We start from the raw sequence: 20,941 nt of genomic DNA, 5'->3' as shown, positions 1-20,941 counted from the left end.
ACCCTGATGGAGGGTAAGACCCTGATGGAGGGTTAGACCCTGTTAGACCCTGATGGAGGGTTAGACCCTGTTAGACCCTGATGGAGGGTTAGACCCTGATGGAGGGTTAGACCCTGATGGAGGGTTAGACCCTGATGGAGGGTAAGACCCTGATGGAGGGTTAGACCCTGTTAGACCCTGATGGAGGGTTAGACCCTGATGGAGGGTTAGACCCTGATGGAGGGTTAGACCCTGTTAGACTCTGATGGAGGGTTAGACCCTGATGGAGGGTTAGACCCTGATGGAGGGTTAGACCCTGATGGAGGGTTAGACCCTGATGGAGGGTTAGACCCTGATGGAGGGTTAGACCCTGATGGAGGGTTAGACTCTGATGGAGGGTTAGACCCTGATGGAGGGTTAGACCCTGATGGAGGGTTAGACCCTGATGGAGGGTAAGACCCTGATGGAGGGTTAGACCCTGATGGAGGGTTAGACCCTGATGGAGGGTTAGACCCTGTTAGACTCTGATGGAGGGTTAGACCCTGATGGAGGGTAAGACCCTGATGGAGGGTTAGACCCTGATGGAGGGTAAGACCCTGATGGAGGGTTAGACCCTGTTAGACCCTGATGGAGGGTTAGACCCTGATGGAGGGTTAGACCCTGATGGAGGGTTAGACCCTGTTAGACTCTGATGGAGGGTTAGACCCTGATGGAGGGTTAGACCCTGATGGAGGGTTAGACCCTGTTAGACCCTGATGGAGGGTTAGACCCTGATGGAGGGTTAGACCCTGATGGAGGGTTAGACTCTGATGGAGGGTTAGACCCTGTTAGACCCTGATGGAGGGTTAGACTCTGATGGAGGGTTAGACCCTGTCAGGGTTGGACACACCCGCCTCACTGTTTGAGTGCGATGAGCAAATACCCGATATCGTATTTTTTCCATTATGGGCTCCGATATCTGATACCAGTGGATCGCTAAGTACTTAAGCTGACACTTAAAACGCTCTACAGGGGGCGCTGTCCTGACGTGGCGGGGCAGAGCGATCCACAGCTTAGGGCCGACGGTGGAGAACCTTCTGCCCCCTTTAGTTTTATGGTTCGTCTTAGAAACTGGCCCTTGGACCTCAGAGCGCAGAGTGTCGGCCTGGAGGAGGTCAGTGAGGAGGTCAGTGAGGAGGTCAGTGAGGAGGTCAGTGAGGAGGTCAGTGAGGAGGTCAGTGAGGCAGTGAGGAGGTCCGTGAGGAGATCCGTGAGGCAGTGAGGAGGTCAGTGAGGCAGTGAGGAGGTCAGTGAGGCAGTGAGGAGGTCAGTGAGGCAGTGAGGAGGTCAGTGAGGAGGTCAGTGAGGAGGTCAGTGAGGTCAGTGAGGAGGTCAGTGAGGAGGTCAGTGAGGAGGTCAGTGAGGAGGTCAGTGAGGTAGTGAGGAGGTCAGTGAGGCAGTGAGGAGGTCAGTGAGGAGGTCAGTGAGGAGGTCAGTGAGGCAGTGAGGAGGTCAGTGAGGCAGTGAGGAGGTCAGTGAGGTAGTGAGGAGGTCCGTGAGGTCTAAAGGGAGCCCACTCACTCGCCTTGGTGTCCGTGCTTCGTTTCCTGCGCCTCGTCCCGGTCCACGATGGGATTATTTCTTTTAAAGTGGTTTAAATAATTTTTGGTTCGTGTGAGTCGTCCTATTGTTTCTATAGCGGTCATTCATTCGATTACTGGGAGTTACTGCAGAAGTAGAGGATTCCTATGATGTCTCTGTCTCTGACTCCTCTGTCTCTGACTCCCCTGTCTCTGTCTCTGACTCCCCTGTCTCTGACTCCCCTGTCTCTCCTCACAGACGTTCGTGGTGAGGCGCTCGGCGTCTCGGAGGAGGAAGGTCGTCTCCGTGAGGATTGACTCTGACGGAGCGGCTCTGGTCAGAGACTTCACTGTGACGGAGAGTCAGTTCTGTGAGTCACAGGCTCTATTTGGAGATATGGTTTGGACCTCAGGTGGACCTCAGGTGGACCTCAGGTCACTCCTATAGGAGTGTCCTACAGGAGTGTCCTGTAGGACACCCCTGTAGGACACCCCTGTAGGACACTCCTGTAGGACACTCCTGTAGGACACTCCTGTAGGACACTCCTATAGGACACTCCTGTAGGACACTCCTGTAGGACACTCCTGTAGGACACCCCTGTAGGACACTCCTATAGGACACTCCTGTAGGACACCCCTGTAGGACACTCCTATAGGACACTCCTATAGGACACTCCTATAGGACACTCCTGTAGGACACCCCTGTAGGACACTCCTGTAGGACACTCCTATAGGACACTCCTGTAGGACACACCTGTAGGACACTCCTATAGGACACCCCTGTAGGACACACCTGTAGGACACCCCTATAGGACACTCCTGTAGGACACCCCTGTAGGACACCCCTATGTGCCACAGTAACAGTGTCTGTGTCCACAGCGTTCGCTCTGGACGGCTCCGGGCTCCGCTTCGCTGATCTGTTCCGGCTCGTGGCTTTCTGCTGCATCAGTCGGTCAGTTCACTCTTCCTCTGACCTTCTGCTCTTCTGTGGAGGATCTTCTACACATTAACCTGGGTCTGAGGGTCTGGGGGTCTGAGGGTCTGAGGGTCTGAGGGTCTGAGGGTCTGGGGGTCTGGGGGTCTGAGGGTCTGAGGGTCTGGGGGTCTGAGGGTCTGGGGGTCTGAGGGTCTGAGGGTCTGGGGGTCTGGGGGTCTGAGGGTCTGGGGGTCTGGGGGTCTGGGGGTCTGAGGGTCTGAGGGTCTGAGGGTCTGAGGGTCTGGGGGTCTGGGGGTCTGAGGGTCTGAGGGTCTGAGGGTCTGAGGGTCTGGGGGTCTGAGGGTCTGGGGGTCTGGGGGTCTGAGGGTCTGAGGGTCTGAGGGTCAGGGTCAGGTTTGGGCGAACTCTGCCCTCACCACATCGACCATAAACCGGAAAATACTTTTCTCTCTCTCTCTCTCCCTCTCTAACCCTCCCCCTTCTCTCTCTCCCTCTCTAACCCTCCCCCTTCTCTCTCTCTCTCTCTAACCCTCCCCCTTCTCTCTCTCTCTCTAACCCTCCCCCTTCTCTCTCTCTCTCTCTAACCCTCCCCCTTCTCTCTCCCTCTCTAACCCTCCCCCTTCTCTCTCCCTCTCTAACCCTCCCCCTTCTCTCTCTCCCTCTCTAACCCTCCCCCTTCTCTCCCTCTCTAACCCTCCCCTTCTCTCCCTCTCTCTCCCTCTCTAACCCTCCCCCTTCTCTCTCTCTCTCTCTAACCCTCCCCCTTCTCTCTCCCTCTCTAACCCTCCCCCTTCTCTCTCTCCCTCTAACCCTCCCCTTCTCTCTCTCCCTCTCTAACCCTCCCCCTTCTCTCCCTCTCTAACCCTCCCCCTTCTCTCCCTCTCTAACCCTCCCCCTTCTCTCTCTCCCTCAGGGATGTGCTGCCGTTCACACTGAGGCTCCCGGGGCCGATCGCTGCTGCTCAGAGCGAGTCTGATCTCGACCGAATCAACGAACAAGGAGCAGGTACGTCAGGCTCTCACTCGTCCAGAGTTTGTACACCTGGGACCGATATTTCACCATCGTTTGGAAGTTTGTGTTATGGCAGATAGAGCTGGAAAAAGGAACATCTTCAGAGAGAATTCAAATCTCTTGAATTAAGGACCTTTAAATTGAGTTTAAATAAGAATCAGACAAATTCACTCTCATCTTTTTCACTTGAAATGATACTAAATAATCTGAATTAAGGAAAAATGTGCTTGTTCCATTGGCGAAAAGAGGTTTTATCTGATCTATGACGAGACCAAACTGATTTCATCTCTTCATTTAAGTTTCATGTCTTCAATGAGATGATTGTTCTTTTGTTCTTGGAGGCCGTTGTAATAATACAGAAACCTGGTCTGGTTTCTGCCTCGCCGTAAACGCTGCTGAATCTGCACAAAGTCCGTGTTTCTGTGATTCAAACGTCATTTCAGACTTAAATCAGCTGCACTTTCTCAAACTTTACAGTCTTTGTCGTCGGCTCTTCCTCGTCGACAGATCAGAGGAAACATTTGTGTTTGAAGCGAGAAAACCGTCAGATTTAAAAACGTTTTGATGCTTCAGTTTCTTCCACATGGTTTTGTTTTTTAATCTCGTAAACTTGTCTGAGTGAAACTCCTGCAGAGGAGTTGGAGAAGATCAAGATCAAACTAAACTCATGAAGATCAAGATCAAACTAAACTCATGAAGATGAAGATCAAGATCAAACTAAACTCATGAAGATGAAGATCAAGATCAAACTAAACTCATGAAGATGAAGATCATGATCAAACTAAACTCATGAAGATGAAGATCATGATCAAACTAAACTCATAAAGATGAAGATCAAGATCAAACTAAACTCATGAAGATGAAGATCATGATCAAACTAAACTCATACAGATGAAGATCATGATCAAACTAAACTCATGAAGATGAAGATCATGATCAAACTAAACTCATACAGATGAAGATCATGATCAAACTAAACTCATGAAGATGAAGATCATGATCAAACTAAACTCATAAAGATGAAGATCATGATCAAACTAAACTCATGAAGATGAAGATCATGATCAAACTAAACTCATGAAGATGAAGATCATGATCAAACTAAACTCATAAAGATGAAGATCATGATCAAACTAAACTCATGAAGATGAAGATCATGATCAAACTAAACTCATAAAGATGAAGATCATGATCAAACTAAACTCATGAAGATGAAGATCAAGATCAAACTAAACTCATGAAGATGAAGATCAAGATCAAACTAAACACTTTGGAAAAGGCTAGTTTTATTTGTTTGTATTATCTATTCATTTAAATAAAATGTGCTTCATGAAACGTGCAGAACAGTTATATTCTGAAGTAAATGTACATTATATTCTGAAGTAAATGTACATTATATTCTGAAGTAAATGTACATTATATTCTGAAGTAAATGTACATTATATTCTGAAGTAAATGTACATTATATTCTGAAGTAAATGTCAATGTCAATGTCAATTTTATTTATAAAGCACATTTAAAAACAACCATTGTCGACCAAAGTGCTGTACAAGAACAGTAACAATATGTACAATAAACACAATAAAAGTTAAACACAGGTCATATATAAATGCACAAACTGTGTCTGGTCCACATGGAACCGAAGGCCAAAGCAAAAAGATGAGTTTTTAATTTGGTTTTAAACTCCTCTACAGACTGAGCCGAGCGCACATGTAGAGGAGGCTGTTCCAAAGTTTAGGGGCCACTGAGAAGGTTCGGTCACCTCTGGACACACGCTTGGATTTAGGAACAGACAAAAGAAGCTGGTCTGCAGACCTCAGAGCTCTGGAAGGACAGTAGAGCTGGTCAGACCTCAGAGCTCTGGAAGGACAGTAGAGCTGGTCAGACCTCAGAGCTCTGGAAGGACAGTAGAGCTGGTCAGACCTCAGAGCTCTGGAAGGACAGTAGAGCTGGTCAGACCTCAGAGCTCTGGAAGGACAGTAGAGCTGGTCAGACCTCAGAGCTCCTGAAGGACAGTAGAGCTGGTCTGACCTCAGAGCTCTGGAAGGACAGTAGAGCTGGTCAGACCTCAGAGCTCTGGAAGGACAGTAGAGCTGGTCAGACCTCAGAGCTCTGGAAGGACAGTAGAGCTGGTCAGACCTCAGGGCTCTGGAAGGACAGTAGAGCTGGTCTGACCTCAGGGCTCTGGAAGGACAGTAGAGCTGCAGCAGTTCTGACAGATACTGAGGTGCCAGCGAATTTAGGCATTTAAAAACAATCAGCAGAATTTTAAACTTGATGCGAAAGGGAACTGGAAGCCAATGTAAGGAGGACAGAATGGGAGTGATGTGCTCCCATTTTCTTGTGCCGGTCAGCAGGCGGGCTGCGGCGTTTTGGACGCCCTGCAGGCGCTGGAGGGATTTAAGGTCCAGCCCTGTGTAAAGGGAGTTACAATAATCCAACCTTGAAGTGATGAAGGCGTGTATCGCCTTTTCTAAGTCTTTTTTTGGCAAGTAGGCCTTAATTTTCGCAAGAAGTCTTAGTTGGAAGTAGCTGGCTTTTACAACTGATCCGATGTGTTTTTCAAATTTGAAGCAAGTATCAAAAGTCACCCCAAGATTTTTAACAGTGGGGCAGATAAAGGAAACAAGAGGCCCAATAACACTGTCGGTCTTTAGGTTTGACAGGGGGCAACTTCCGAATACAGCTATCTCTGTTTTGGTTTTGTTCAGAGACAGGAAGTTTGAATTTAGCCAAGACTGGACGTCGCTCAGGCAGTTTGTCAAGGTTGTTAAGGAGGTTTTACTGGTGTCGACTGTAATTGGCAAATCCATCCATCCATCCATTTTCTTCCGCTTTATCCGGGGCCGGGTCGCGGGGGCAGCAGTCTCAGCAGAGATGCCCAAACTTCCCGATCCACACACACCTCCTCCAGCTGTTCTGACCCCGAGGCCACACCTCCTCCAGCTGTTCTGGGGGGACCCCGAGGCCACACCAGGCCAGCTCGGAGACATAGTCCCACCACCGTGTCCTGGGTCCACGAGGCCTTGTCCCACTAGGACATGCCTGGAACACCTCCCGCGGGAGGCGACCAGGAGGCATCCGGAACAGATGCCCGAGCCACCTCAGCTGCTCCTTTCGACGTGAAGGAGCAGCGACTCTACTCCGAGCTCCTCCCGGGTAACTGAGCTCCTCACCCGATCTCGGAGGGTGCGCCCAGCCACCCTGCGAAGGAAACTCATTTCGGCCGCTTGTATTCGCGATCTTGTCCTTTCGGTCATTACCCAAATCTCATGACCATAGGTGAGGGTGGGAACGTAGATCGATCGGTAAATCGAGAGCTTTGCCCCGACTCAGCTCCCTCTTCACCACGACAGACCGATACAGCGACCGCATCACTGCTGACGCCGCACCGATCCGTCTGTCCATCTCACGCTCCATCCGTCCCTCACTGAGAACAAGACCCCGAGATACTTGAACTCCTCCACTTGAGGCAAGGACTCCCCACCGACCCGAAGAGGGGAAACCACCTTTTTCCGGTGGAGAACCATGGCCTCGGATTTGGAGGTGCTGATCCTCATCCCGGCCGCTACACACTCGGCTGCAAACCGCCCCAGGGCAGCTGAAGGTCCTGGTTCGTTGAAGCCATCAGAACAACATCGTCCGCAAACAGCAGAGATGAGACTCTGAGGCTCCCAAACCGGACGCCCTCCGGCCCCTGGCTGCGCCTAGAAATTCTGTCCATAAAAGTAATGAACAGAACCGGTGACAAAGGGCAGCCCTGGCGGAGACCAACACGCACCGGGAACAGGTCTGACTTACTGCCGGCAATGCGAACCAAGCTCCTGCTGCGGTCATACAGGGAACGGACAGCCCTTAGCAGAGGGCCCCGGACCCCATACTCCCGGAGCACCCCCCACAGGGCACCACGAGGGCCCCGGACCCCATACTCCCGGAGCACCCCCCACAGGGCACCACGAGGGACGCGGTCGAACGCTTTCTCCAGATCCACAAAACACATGTGGACTGGTTGGAGCGAACTCCCACGAACCCTAGAGCACCCGACGGAGGGTATAGAGCTGGTCCAGTGTGCCACGACCAGGACGAAAACCGCATTGTTCCTCCTGGATCCGAGGTTCAACTATCGGCCGGATCCTCCTCTCCAGCACCCTGGAGTAGACCTTACCGGGGAGGCTAAGGAGGGTGATTCCTCTGTAATTGGAACACACCCTCCGATCCCCCTTTTTAAAGAGAGGGACCACCACCCCGGTCTGCCAATCCAGGGGCACTGTCCCCGACCGCCACGCGATGTTGCAGAGACGTGTCAGCCAAGACAGTCCTACAACATCCAGAGACTTAAGGTACTCAGGGCGAATCTCATCCACCCCCGGAGCCACCGAGGAGCTTTCTCACCACCTCGGTGACTTCAGCCCCGGTGATGGACGAGCCCCCCCCCCCCGGAGCCACCGAGGAGCTTTCTCACCACCTCGGTGACTTCAGCCCCGGTGATGGGCGAGCCCACCTCCGAGTCCCCAGCCTCTGCTTCCTCATTGGAAGACGTGACGACGGGATTGAGGAGGTCCTCGAAGTACTCCTTCCACCGCCCGACGACATCCCCAGTCGAGGTCAGCAGCCCCCCACCCGCACTGTAAACAGTGTTGGTGAAGCACTGCTTCCCCCTCCTGAGGCGCCGGATGGTTTGCCAGAATCTCTTCGAGGCCGACCGATAGTCTTCCTCCATGGCCTCCCCGAACTCCTCCCAGACCCGAGTTTTAGCCTCCGCGACCGCACGAGCCGCAGCACGCTTGGCCTGCCGGTAATTGGCAAATATATTTGAATATCATCTGCAAAGCAGTGATAGGAAACATTATGCTTTTGGAAAATAGAACCCAGTGGCAACATATATAAGGCAAAGAGGATTGGACCCAAAATGGATCCCTGAGGGACCCCACAGCTAAGGGGGGACACAGTGGACGAGAACTCTCCCAAGTGCACAGAGAACATTCTGTCAGAAAGGTACGAGCGGAACCACTGGAGGGCTGTACCCTTGATGCCTACTCACAACTCCAGACGAGATAAAAGTATTTTGTGGTCAACAGTGTCAAATGCAGCGGTAAGGTCAAGAAGAACAAGAACCGCTGATTTACCACTGTCCACAGCTAAAAGCAGATCATTAAAAACCTTTAAAAGGGCAGTTTCAGTGCTGTGTTTTGTTTTAAAACCGGACTGAAATTTCTCCCCAATCCCATTAAAATCAAGATATGACTGAAGTTGAGTTTCTCCAAGATCTTTGACAAATAGGAGAGTTTAGAAATAGGCCTAAAATTAGACAAAGCATTGGGGTCAAGATTATGTTTTTTGAGTAGCGGCTGAACGACTGCATGTTTGAAAACAGCAGGGACCGAACCGGTCATCAATGAAGAATTAATTATTTTCACAATACAAGGTCCAATTACTTCAATAACCTCCTTTAACAGATGAGGTGGGATAGTGTCCATAGGACAGGAGGAAGGTCTCAGATGCTTCACAATTTCAGTCACGCACAAAGTGGACACTTGCTCAAAATTCTCAAGAACAGAACAGCACATAGGAACAACAGCAGGATCACAATCACTGGTAGATGGGGATGGCCTGACAGCTGACACTTTGTTATTAAAATAATTTAAAAAATCTTCACAAAGTTCAACAGAAGGTACAACACTATTGGGCTCACATGGATTTAAAAGAGAATCAAGAGTGTTAAAAAGGAACTGAGGTTTATGTCTGTTATTACGAACAAGATTGGAAAAGTAGTTGCTTTTTGCACATTTTATGGCTTTTTGATAGTCTCTCAGGCACTGTTTCAGAATTTGTAAAGAGACATGAAGACAGTCCTTTTTCCATTTTCTTTCAGCGCGTCTACAAGCGCCTAAGCTCACGGGTATTTTCATTCAGCCATGGATCAGTGGCAGGCTTTGCGCGTTTTTGCGTAAAAGGGGCCACAGCGTTCAAAATATCTGTACAAGCCACATTAAAGTGTGAAAGCAACTGGTCCGGGCCAACATCAAGACAATCATTTTGCGTTAACAGCTCAGAATCACTAAGAGCAGCTGAGAACAAAGACGCAGTCTGGGCATTTACTGTGTGTTTAAACGTGCGGAGCTGCAGGGTTTAGCTTGACACGGGCGCAATGTCACACCAAACAGAACCGCATAATGATCAGAGAAGTGCGTATCACAAATGTCACCAATATCAACATCGAGTCCAAAGGAAAGCACAAGGTCCAGCGTGTGGCCTTTCTCGTGAGTAGGTCTTGAGACTGACTGAGTCAAATTAAAAGAGTCGATAAGGTTTAAGAACTCTCTGGCTAGAGGCTTAGACTCGCAGCAAACGTGGATATTGAAGTCTCCAACTATCAAAAACTTGTCATAATCCAGGGCTAGCCTCGTGACAAAGTCCGTAAAGTCTTCAATGAAATCCGTATTGATTTTTGGAGGCCGATAGACCACGGCACAAACAACGTCAGGTATATCAGGGCTCAATTCAAACACCAAAGACTCAAAACTCGTATATGAGTCAAATGGTAACTGGCGACATTTAAAGTGAGACTTGAAGAGTGAAGCTATCCCCCCACCTCTGCCTGTTGTCCTCGGGGCGCTCAAAAACATACAGTCTGGAGGTAACAGCTCAGAGAATGGGGCAGACTCACCAGCTCGAATCCATGTCTCCGTGAAGAACATTAGATCCAGTTTGCGCGATGTGAAGAAGTCGTTCAACAGAAATGTTTTGTTTGCCAGCGACCTGGCATTTAGGAGGCACAGTCGAAGAGTCAGATCCAAGTGCCTGGATGTCGACGAAGAGCAGCGTCTCACTTCCCGGAGAGATTCCAAATCAACACCGCGGCAGCGGGAAACATGGGGACGGTGCGGGCGCGTCTCCAGCGGGTGTCCGCATAATCCTGTCGGTGACGCAGGAACAATAGTCCGAATCCATCGGACTCCGAGAGGTCGCCCAGCCGCTGCAGACCAAGAGGTGCACCGCCGAGGATTAAAGCCGTAGAGAGCCTTCAATCTAACCAGGATACCTCCCCGCTTTCCGCGTTTCCTGGGGCGCTTTTTTCGCTGTGGCAAAGGCGTGCGTAACAGGTAAGGGGGCACTGTGGCTAGGTGAGGGAAAGCGTTTGAGGTCCCATCATTAAAGTTGTTTTTCAGCCACAGTACATGAGATGTTTTCATAGCGAAAAGTGCTTGACGATCATAAACAATGAGACCAGAGACATTCTGAACCAGAATATACAAAAGTAAAAGCACAAACAATCTAAGCAGAGCTGACAGACGACCGCCGGCACACGCTGGCGCCATCTTGCTCAGAACTGAACTGAACTTCCCTACTAAATGTACACACATGTGTACTAAATGTACACACATGTGTACTAAATGTACACATTTTCACTGCGATGTTACACGGCTCGTCTGAAAACAGGAAGTCTATAGTTTCCAACACACAAGTCTCTGTCACTTTCCGTTCCAAAGTTATAAAATCTGCGATGTTGTAAATGCTGGAACATGGACCTCATGTGGTTCAGAAGTGCGATTCAACGCTCCCTCCAGCAGATGGCGCTCTAGCAGGCCCCCGACACACCTATATGTTGTATACAGTTATTAAACCTTACACTTTACCTGCACTTACAGGTATTGACTTCCTGATTCCCTGGACCTGAACTCCAGGATCTAAAGCAGAGCTTTGTGGGAAAAACCCTGTAATTACCAAGCATTTACATCAGTGATCATCTGTAATAACGTGACCCCGCCCCTTTAAGCGAGTTGTCTGTAATAACGTGACCCGCCCCTTTAAGCGAGTTGTCTGTAATAACGTGACCCCTCCCCTTTAAGCGAGTTGTCTGCAATAACGTGACCCCGCCCCTTTAAGCGAGTTGTCTGTAATAACGTGACCCGCCCCTTTAAGCGAGTTGTCTGTAATAACGTGACCCCTCCCCTTTAAGCGAGTTGTCTGCAATAACGTGACCCGCCCCTTTAAGCGAGTTGTCTGCAATAACGTGACCCGCCCCTTTAAGCGAGTTGTCTGCAATAAAGTGACCCCGCCCCTTTAAGCGAGTTGTCTGTAATAACGTGACCCCTCCCCTTTAAGCGAGTTGTCTGCAATAACGTGACCCGCCCCTTTAAGCGAGTTGTCTGTAATAACGTGACCCCTCCCCTTTAAGCGAGTTGTCTGCAATAACGTGACCCGCCCCTTTAAGCGAGTTGTCTGCAATAACGTGACCCGCCCCTTTAAGCGAGTTGTCTGCAATAACGTGACCCGCCCCTTTAAGCGAGTTGTCTGTAATAACGTGACCCCGCCCCTTTAAGCGAGTTGTCTGTAATAACGTGACCCCTCCCCTTTAAGCGAGTTGTCTGCAATAACGTGACCCCGCCCCTTTAAGCGAGTTGTCTGCAATAACGTGACCCCGCCCCTTTAAGCGAGTTGTCTGTAATAACGTGACCCGCCCCTTTAAGAGAGTTGTCTGTAATAACGTGACCCCGCCCCTTTAAGCGAGTTGTCTGTAATAACGTGACCGCCCCTTTAAGCGAGTTGTCTGCAATAAAGTGACCCCGCCCCTTTAAGAGAGTTGTCTGTAATAACGTGACCCGCCCCTTTAAGAGAGTTGTCTGTAATAACGTGACCCGCCCCTTTAAGAGAGTTGTCTGTAATAACGTGACCCCGCCCCTTTAAGCGAGTTGTCTGTAATAACGTGACCGCCCCTTTAAGCGAGTTGTCTGCAATAACGTGACCCGCCCCTTTAAGAGAGTTGTCTGCAATAAAGTGACCCCGCCCCTTTAAGAGAGTTGTCTGTAATAACGTGACCCCGCCCCTTTAAGCGAGTTGTCTGTAATAACGTGACCGCCCCTTTAAGCGAGTTGTCTGCAATAACGTGACCCGCCCCTTTAAGCGAGTTGTCTGTAATAACGTGACCCCGCCCCTTTAAGCGAGTTGTCTGTAATAACGTGACCCCTCCCCTTTAAGCGAGTTGTCTGTAATAACGTGACCCCGCCCCTTTAAGAGAGTTGTCTGTAATAACGTGACCCGCCCCTTTAAGCGAGTTGTCTGTAATAACGTGACCCGCCCCTTTAAGAGAGTTGTCTGTAATAACGTGACCCCGCCCCTTTAAGCGAGTTGTCTGTAATAACGTGACCCGCCCCTTTAAGCGAGTTGTCTGTAATAACGTGACCCGCCCCTTTAAGAGAGTTGTCTGTAATAACGTGACCCCGCCCCTTTAAGCGAGTTGTCTGTAATAACGTGACCCGCCCCTTTAAGCGAGTTGTCTTTAATAACGTGACCCGCCCCTTTAAGCGAGTTGTCTGTAATAACGTGACCCGCCCCTTTAAGCGAGTTGTCTTTAATAACGTGACCCGCCCCTTTAAGCGAGTTGTCTGTAATAACGTGACCCCGCCCCTTTAAGCGAGTTGTCTGTAATAACGTGACCCCTCCCCTTTAAGCGAGTTGTCTGCAATAACGTGACCCCGCCCCTTTAAGCGAGTTGTCTGCAATAACGTGACCCCGCCCCTTTAAGCGAGTTGTCTGTAATAACGTGACCCGCCCCTTTAAGAGAGTTGTCTGTAATAACGTGACCCCGCCCCTTTAAGCGAGTTGTCTGTAATAACGTGACCGCCCCTTTAAGCGAGTTGTCTGCAATAAAGTGACCCCGCCCCTTTAAGAGAGTTGTCTGTAATAACGTGACCCGCCCCTTTAAGAGAGTTGTCTGTAATAACGTGACCCGCCCCTTTAAGAGAGTTGTCTGTAATAACGTGACCCCGCCCCTTTAAGCGAGTTGTCTGTAATAACGTGACCGCCCCTTTAAGCGAGTTGTCTGCAATAACGTGACCCGCCCCTTTAAGAGAGTTGTCTGCAATAAAGTGACCCCGCCCCTTTAAGAGAGTTGTCTGTAATAACGTGACCCCGCCCCTTTAAGCGAGTTGTCTGTAATAACGTGACCGCCCCTTTAAGCGAGTTGTCTGCAATAACGTGACCCGCCCCTTTAAGCGAGTTGTCTGTAATAACGTGACCCCGCCCCTTTAAGCGAGTTGTCTGTAATAACGTGACCCCTCCCCTTTAAGCGAGTTGTCTGTAATAACGTGACCCCGCCCCTTTAAGAGAGTTGTCTGTAATAACGTGACCCGCCCCTTTAAGCGAGTTGTCTGTAATAACGTGACCCGCCCCTTTAAGAGAGTTGTCTGTAATAACGTGACCCCGCCCCTTTAAGCGAGTTGTCTGTAATAACGTGACCCGCCCCTTTAAGCGAGTTGTCTGTAATAACGTGACCCGCCCCTTTAAGAGAGTTGTCTGTAATAACGTGACCCCGCCCCTTTAAGCGAGTTGTCTGTAATAACGTGACCCGCCCCTTTAAGCGAGTTGTCTTTAATAACGTGACCCGCCCCTTTAAGCGAGTTGTCTGTAATAACGTGACCCGCCCCTTTAAGCGAGTTGTCTTTAATAACGTGACCCGCCCCTTTAAGCGCCCGCACAGTCAGGACAATGGAACATGACACTGAAGCTTCTTTGGTGCTTTGTCCTTTGTCTGAGTCAGAAACAAAGTGCTCTGTTGTGGTTTTCATTCAGAAAGTCTCCTCTTTGTGTCTCAGGTTCGTGTTCTAGTCCTGAGTTTGTCTGAGAGACTTTCAGATAATGATTTGTTTATTTACCAGAGAGTCCAGAGGCTGCTGGTAATGGGAGGGCTGTTTTATTCACTGGGCTGACGTTTTAAACAGAAATAAAGTCACACGATGTAAATCAATCAAATACTGACTGAGCAGTTGGAATCAGAAAGAACTTTTCCTTCAGCGCTGAAGCAGGAGTTGGTCTGAGGCGATAGAAGGATTTACAACAGTAATATTCCAGACATTTATGTAAATGAACTTTCCTTTTCCTGAAGACAGTGAACGCACCGCGCTCTGCTGTTCCCGTAAGAACAAGTTCTGCATATTTGTCTTATCAAACTCCTGCACGTCTCTGTCCGGAACTTTATTTATAGAAACAAAGAAAACAACTATGTTTGTGCAGAACTGACTTTAAAATCTCACTCTCTGCTTTTCCTAATGTTTGGAAACTTTACAGAATAATTAAGAGTTGATTTTTAGTGACATTAAAGAGATGTTTTAAACTTTTTTTTTTCCTGTTTAAGCTGTGAACAGATGGACTTTGTGTCAAGATCTTAAAGATTCTTTGGAAAATAAAAGAGTCGTTTAGTGACTGAGAGACGGAGGCGGAGTCAGAGAGAAGGAGGCGGAGTCAGAGAGAAGGAGGCGGAGTCAGAGCTCACAAACGCTTAGGAAAACACAAACCCAGACCAGACGAGAGAGAGGATTGGAATGAACACAGGCTACTGCAGTACTTTGACAAATACTGCTATTGTACTACTGCTACAACCAGTGAGTCACGGAACACACAGGCGACAGAGAGGAGTCTGAACACAGACTACTGCAGTACTTTGAGAAATACTACTATAGTACTACTACTACAAACCAGTGAGTCACGGAAAACACAGACGACTGTCGAGCGACTACAAACAAGTGAGTACTGATGATTACAGACACATGAGTACAGTACTCAGTACTCACTACAGTACTATACCGACACTGCAGTTTATAACCACTACTGCAGTACTACGACTACAATAGTACTACAGGAGTACTGCATTACTATATTCCTATAGGAATCCTACTATAGTACTGCTACCACTACAAACCAGTGAATCACGGGAAACACAGACCAGATGAGTTATTCTTATTCTTACTGCCTGTTACGCTGAAACGCCTGTTACGCCGAAACGCCTGTTACGCCGAAACGCCTGTTACGCCGAAACACTGTTACGCCGAAACACTGTTACGCCGAAACGCCTGTTACGCCGAAACGCCTGTTACGCCGAAACACTGTTACGCCGAAACGCCTGTTACGCCGAAACGCCTGTTACGCCGAAACACTGTTACGCCGAAACGCCTGTTACGCCGAAACGCCTGTTACGCCGAAACACTGTTACGCCGAAACGCTGAAACGCCTGTTACGCCGAAACGCCTGTTACGCCGAAACACCTGTTACGCCGAAACACTGTTACGCCGAAACGCCTGTTACGCCGAAACGCCTGTTACGCCGAAACGCCTGTTACGCCGAAACGCCTGTTACGCCGAAACGCCTGTTACGCTGAAACGCCTGTTACGCTGAAACGCCTGTTACGCTGAAACGCCTGTTACGCCGAAACGCCTGTTACGCCGAAACGCCTGTTACGCCGAAACGCCTGTTACGCCGAAACGCCTGTTACGCCGAAACGCCTGTTACGCCGAAACGCCTGTTACGCCGAAACGCCTGTTACGCCGAAACGCCTGTTACGCCGAAACGCTGCCCTTGTTGAATAAATGTGTATTTCTACTAAAAGGCAATGAGAGTGAGAGGAGCGGACAGATGACAGACTACTGCAGTAGTACTATGTAGTGCAGTATTCCTACAGTATTGCAGTATTACTATAGTAGTGCTGCAGTACTATAGTAATACTGCAGTAGTACTATAGTAGTGCAGTATTCCTACAGTATTGCAGTATTACTATAGTAGTGCTGCAGTACTGTAGGAACACTGTACTGCAGTAGTACTATAGTAGTGCTGCAGTACTATAGTACTACTGCAGTACTGTAGGAACACTGTAGTAGTACTATAGTAGTGCTGCAGTACTATAGTACTACTGCAGTACTGTAGGAACACTGTAGTAGTGAGTCGTGTCAGACTGAATCAAACCGGTTAATCAAAGTTTTTAAAAATGTTCCAGGAAATGATTTCACCAAAATTTAAAAAAGGTTTAAAGTCTTTAAAGTTTGGAAATGAATGAATTGTTTGTTTTTCTTTTGTTTCAGTTGTTTCTAAAAAAAAACAAAAAAAAACTGTTTTTTAGGATTTACTGATGATGTTGAGAAACTTCACTTTGCGAGTTTTACCGACTCTTCTTACTTTGCTGTTTTATCCACCAGGTGGTGCTGTTTGTATGGCTTTATTTACTGACCAGGGCCCTTCTGTGGAGTTTGCATGTTCTCCCTGTGTCTGAGGAGGTTTCCTCCGGGTACTCCAGTTTCCCCTACCACTAAAAACATGTACAATAGGCCAGGATGAGAGTGTGTGTGAATGAATGTATGATGGTCTGAGTGATCGTTGCTTCTGTCAGTCTCCCCCCGGGGAAATCAGTCTCCCCCAGGGGAGATCAGTCTCCCCCAGGGGAAATCAGTCTCCCCCAGGGGAAATCAGTCTCCCCCCGGGGAAATCAGTCTCCCCCAGGGGAAATCAGTCTCCCCCCGGGGAAATCAGTCTCCCCCAGGGGAAATCAGTCTCCCCCCGGGGAAATCAGTCTCCCCCAGGGGAAATCAGTCTCCCCCAGGGGAAATCAGTCTCCCCCAGGGGAAACTGAAAGTTTACCTCCACTGAGTCTAGACTGAATGTAAAATAATCTCATGTAAAGCGCTTTGTGACGGAGTATGTGAAACACGCTGTATAAATGAAGCTCTTCTTGTATTAGTATTATCTTGTATTCGGCGCTTGGGAAATGGACTTTGAAGCCTTTATAGAAACATAGTGGAGCAGAAAGTGTTAAAAGTGTTAAATGTCACGGAGTAAAAGTAAAGTAAAAAAAAAAAAACTAGTAAAGGACAGAATATTGTCGTCTTCTTTCATTGAACTTCCACATCTTTACAGTAAAACTTCATCAATTTGATGTTTCTTCGACGGCGGTTGGCGAAAGCTTCCGGTTCTTTTTCCAGATCCATCTGATGTTTCCGTTTAACAAAGCCTGACCGGTTTGTGTTTCAGGTTTTTGGGACGCTCCAGCAGGAAACAAAAGCTCCTCGACGAAATCTGTGAAATCTGCGTCGCAACATAAGCCGCACCTCAGAACACGGCCGCCATCGCAGCTCGAGCGCTGCCAGGCCAACGGAGCGCTGTGCTTCGTCAACCCGCTGTTCGCCAAGATCCACCACGAGGACGCAAGGCGAGAAGACGCCAACGCAAGGCGAGAAGACGCCAACGCAAGGCAAGAAGACGCCAACGCAAGACGAGAAGACTGTGGTGTGGCTGAAGTAAGGCGAGAAGACTGTGGTGTGGTTGAAGTAAGGCGAGAAGACTGTGGTGTGAACAGTGTGGCTGAAGTAAGGCGAGAAGACTGTGGTGTGGTTGAAGTAAGGCGAGAAGACTGTGGTGTGAGCAGTGTGGCTGGAGCAAGGCGAGAATACTGCGGTGTGAACAGTGTGGCTGAAGTCAGACGAGACGGCTCCAAACCCGAGTCTCTCGCCGCTGAATCGCAGAGTGAAGATGCTGAGGCGAAACATGAGGAAAGCCTTGTAAATCCAAGAAAAGCTGATTCTCAGCGCTCGCCTCCTCCTCCACGACCTCCACCCCCGCGCTTCCCAAACCGCCCGCTCGTGAGGACCAGAAGCATGCCGGTGAAAGTGCCCTGGATCGTGGCATCAAAGTCCGACGAGGGAGATGGAAAAGGCGGGACTTTTCTGTCCAGACTGGGGTCATCTCTGAGCATCAGCCCGTCCACTTCACCTCCGACCAAGATCTTCAGCATCAGCTCGCCCATCGCCATCCCTAAAGCGTCACCGCCCAAGAAGATCTTCAGCATCAGCTCGCCCATCGCCATCCCTAAAGCGTCACCGCCCAAGAAGATCTTCAGCATCAGCTCGCCCATCGCCATCCCTAAAGCGTCACCGCCCAAGAAGATCTTCAGCATCAGCTCGCCACTCGCCGTCCCCAAAGCGGCCTCCGTCCCTCTGTCCTCGTGCAGCCAGGAGGACGAGCAGATGGAGGAGCATGTGATCGAGCGAGCGCTGAGGCGAGCGCGGCTGCAGAGGAGCGTCAGAAACAAGTAAGACGCTTTTCCTCCGTTTAAAGTCTGCAGGTCTGTGAGCGGCGCCCGGAGCAGGGCCAGGAAGTGTCTGTAGGAGACTTCATTTTGTGACAAATTAGTTCCTGCCTGTGAAGTGTGGAGTCTGGTGGAGATGTTGTTAAAGAGTGGAATTAAAACCTCATTCGGAGAATGAGGTTTAGTAAAACTTTCCAAACTTCCAAATATTAACAGTAGGAAAGAGGCTCTGGTGAAAACACTTGTGATGCTAGTTTCTGTAGCATTAGCGTCACAGTGACAGGTTTATAAATCCTCTGTAAAGAGTTAGAAAAGTATAAAAAAGACGTTCATGTTCCGGCAGTGAAGAAGACGGAGAATTCCAAGATGGCGGCAGAGCGCGCGAGACGGCGGAGGGAGAGCAGCGTCTGAGCGACATGAGTCTTTCCACCGACTCGTCCGACTCGCTTGACTTTTCCCAACCGTCGGGCTTCTTCTTCCCGCCTCTGCACGACCCGGCCACGCCCACTCTGGACGAGATGGACGCACACCTGCCGCTGTCTCTGCCGCCGCCGGCTTTCAGCCTGGAGGAGGAGGAGGACGAGGATGATGAAGATGACGACGGGGTCAGTCTGAGCGACCAGGAGCAGGTGGGCGGGGCCTTACAAAGTCTGAGCACATTACGCCTGATTTACCAGCTCGTACTTTTGTATTTTTTTATTGTCTACTGATCAAATTGGTATTTTGAAAACGTGGCTTTTGTTCCCGCAGGGCTAATAAGTGTCTGTGATGTTTCCAGGACCAGGACGTGACGCTGACTCCTCCCGGACACTCGGCGCGGCGGCGGTCCAGCGCCGGAGCCGTGGTCATCCACAAAGCGCTCAAGGGGAAGCTGCGTAAAATGAGCGGCGTGTTCCAGTCGCTGCTGACGCCGGAGAAACGGGCCGTGAGGCGGCTGCTGGAGCTGTCGCGCGACAAGAACTCCTACTTCGGAGGATTAGTGCAAGACTTCATCAGCTACGTGACGGACCGGGGGGCGGAGCCAGGGGCGGAGACAGGTGCGTCTGCCACAAACACCACTCAAAAGCATCTTTATTCTGGATAAATAAAGGTAAAAAACAAGCAAAAACACCTTCACTTTTCTGAGTGGATTCTGAACATATTTAGCTCAAACGTTTCCCGTTTTGTCCAGTTTATGTTGATCAGGGACGTCTCGATTCCACATTTTCGGTTTGACTATTGTGAGAATAAAATGTGGCGAGTGTGAGACGGTCTGAGTCACTCTGAGAATAATGTTTGTTTCTTGGTCCAGAGCGAAGCGTGGGTGTCGGTCTCGGGTTGGACTCCGGCACTGAGCTGCTGCAGACCGTGAGGCAGTTCCTGACGCAGATGAAGAGTTACCTCCAGCAGAGCTCGGAGCTGCAGCCGCCGCTCGAGAGCCTCATCCCGGACGAGCAGACGGGTGAGTCTCTACGTGTTCTAGTTCAGACGTGTTTTAGTTCAGACGTGTTTTAGGTCAGACGTGTTTTAGTTCAGACGTGTTTTAGGTCAGACGTGTTTTAGTTCAGACGTGTTTTAGGTCAGACGTGTTTTAGGTCAGACGTGTTTTAGTTCAGACGTGTTTTAGTTCAGACGTGTTTTAGTTCAGACGTGTTTTAGGTCAGACGTGTTTTAGGTCAGACGTGTTTTAGTTCAGACGTGTTTTAGTTCAGACGTGTTTTAGGTCAGACGTGTTTTAGTTCACACGTGTTTCAGTTCAGACGTGTTTTAGTTCAGACGTGTTTTAGTTCAGACGTGTTTTAGTTCAGACGTGTTTTAGGTCAGACGTGTTTTAGTTCACACGTGTTTCAGTTCAGACGTGTTTTAGTTCAGACGTGTTTTAGTTCAGACGTGTTTTAGGTCAGACGTGTTTTAGTTCAGACGTGTTTTTAGACGTGTTTTAGGTCATACGTGTTTTAGGTCAGACGTGTTTTAGTTCAGACGTGTTTTAGGTCAGACGTGTTTTAGTTCAGACGTGTTTTAGGTCAGACGTGTTTTAGTTCAGACGTGTTTTAGGTCAGACGTGTTTTAGGTCAGACGTGTTTTAGGTCAGACGTGTTTTAGTTCAGACGTGTTTTAGGTCAGACGTGTTTTTAGACGTGTTTTAGTTCACACGTGTTTCAGTTCAGACGTGTTTTAGTTCAGACGTGTTTTAGTTTAGACGTGTTTTAGTTCAGACGTGTTTTAGGTCAGACGTGTTTTAGTTCAGACGTGTTTTAGGTCAGACGTGTTTTAGGTCAGACGTGTTTTAGGTCAGACGTGTTCTAGTTCAGACGTGTTTTAGTTCAGACGTGTTTTAGTTCAGACGTGTTTTAGTTCAGACATGTTTTAGTTCAGACGTGTTTTAGGTCAGACGTGTTTTAGTTCAGACGTGTTTTAGTTCAGACGTGTGTTAGTTCAGACGTGTTTTAGGTCAGACGTGTTTTAGGTCAGACGTGTTTTAGTTCAGACGTGTTTTAGTTCAGACGTGTTCTAGTTCAGACGTGTTTTAGGTCAGACGTGTTTTAGGTCAGACGTGTTTTAGTTCAGACGTGTTCTAGTTCAGACGTGTTTTAGTTTAGACGTGTTTTAGTTCAGACGTGTTTTAGG

General features: G+C 49.1%; 1 protein-coding gene across 1 annotated transcript in view; it reads left to right on the top strand.

Moving 5' to 3' along the window:
* LOC306971955 (ras and Rab interactor 2-like) overlaps nt 1-20,941 on the top strand; it is a 77,077-nt gene that overhangs the window by 23,814 nt on the left and 32,322 nt on the right. Inside the window, exons 5-11 of the mRNA XM_079568398.1 lie at nt 1,798-1,909; nt 2,418-2,490; nt 3,389-3,480; nt 17,281-18,337; nt 18,678-18,963; nt 19,113-19,371; nt 19,626-19,775. Of these exons, the coding sequence (XP_079424524.1) occupies nt 1,798-1,909; nt 2,418-2,490; nt 3,389-3,480; nt 17,281-18,337; nt 18,678-18,963; nt 19,113-19,371; nt 19,626-19,775 (2,029 nt within the window). The remainder of the gene's footprint in view (nt 1-1,797; nt 1,910-2,417; nt 2,491-3,388; nt 3,481-17,280; nt 18,338-18,677; nt 18,964-19,112; nt 19,372-19,625; nt 19,776-20,941) is intronic.

The sequence above is a fragment of the Gobius niger genome, assembly GCF_951799975.1.
Source record: "Gobius niger genome assembly, chromosome: 12".
NCBI classification, from domain to species: domain Eukaryota; kingdom Metazoa; phylum Chordata; class Actinopteri; order Gobiiformes; family Gobiidae; genus Gobius; species Gobius niger.
This window is presented reverse-complemented; position numbering and strand designations above follow the sequence as displayed.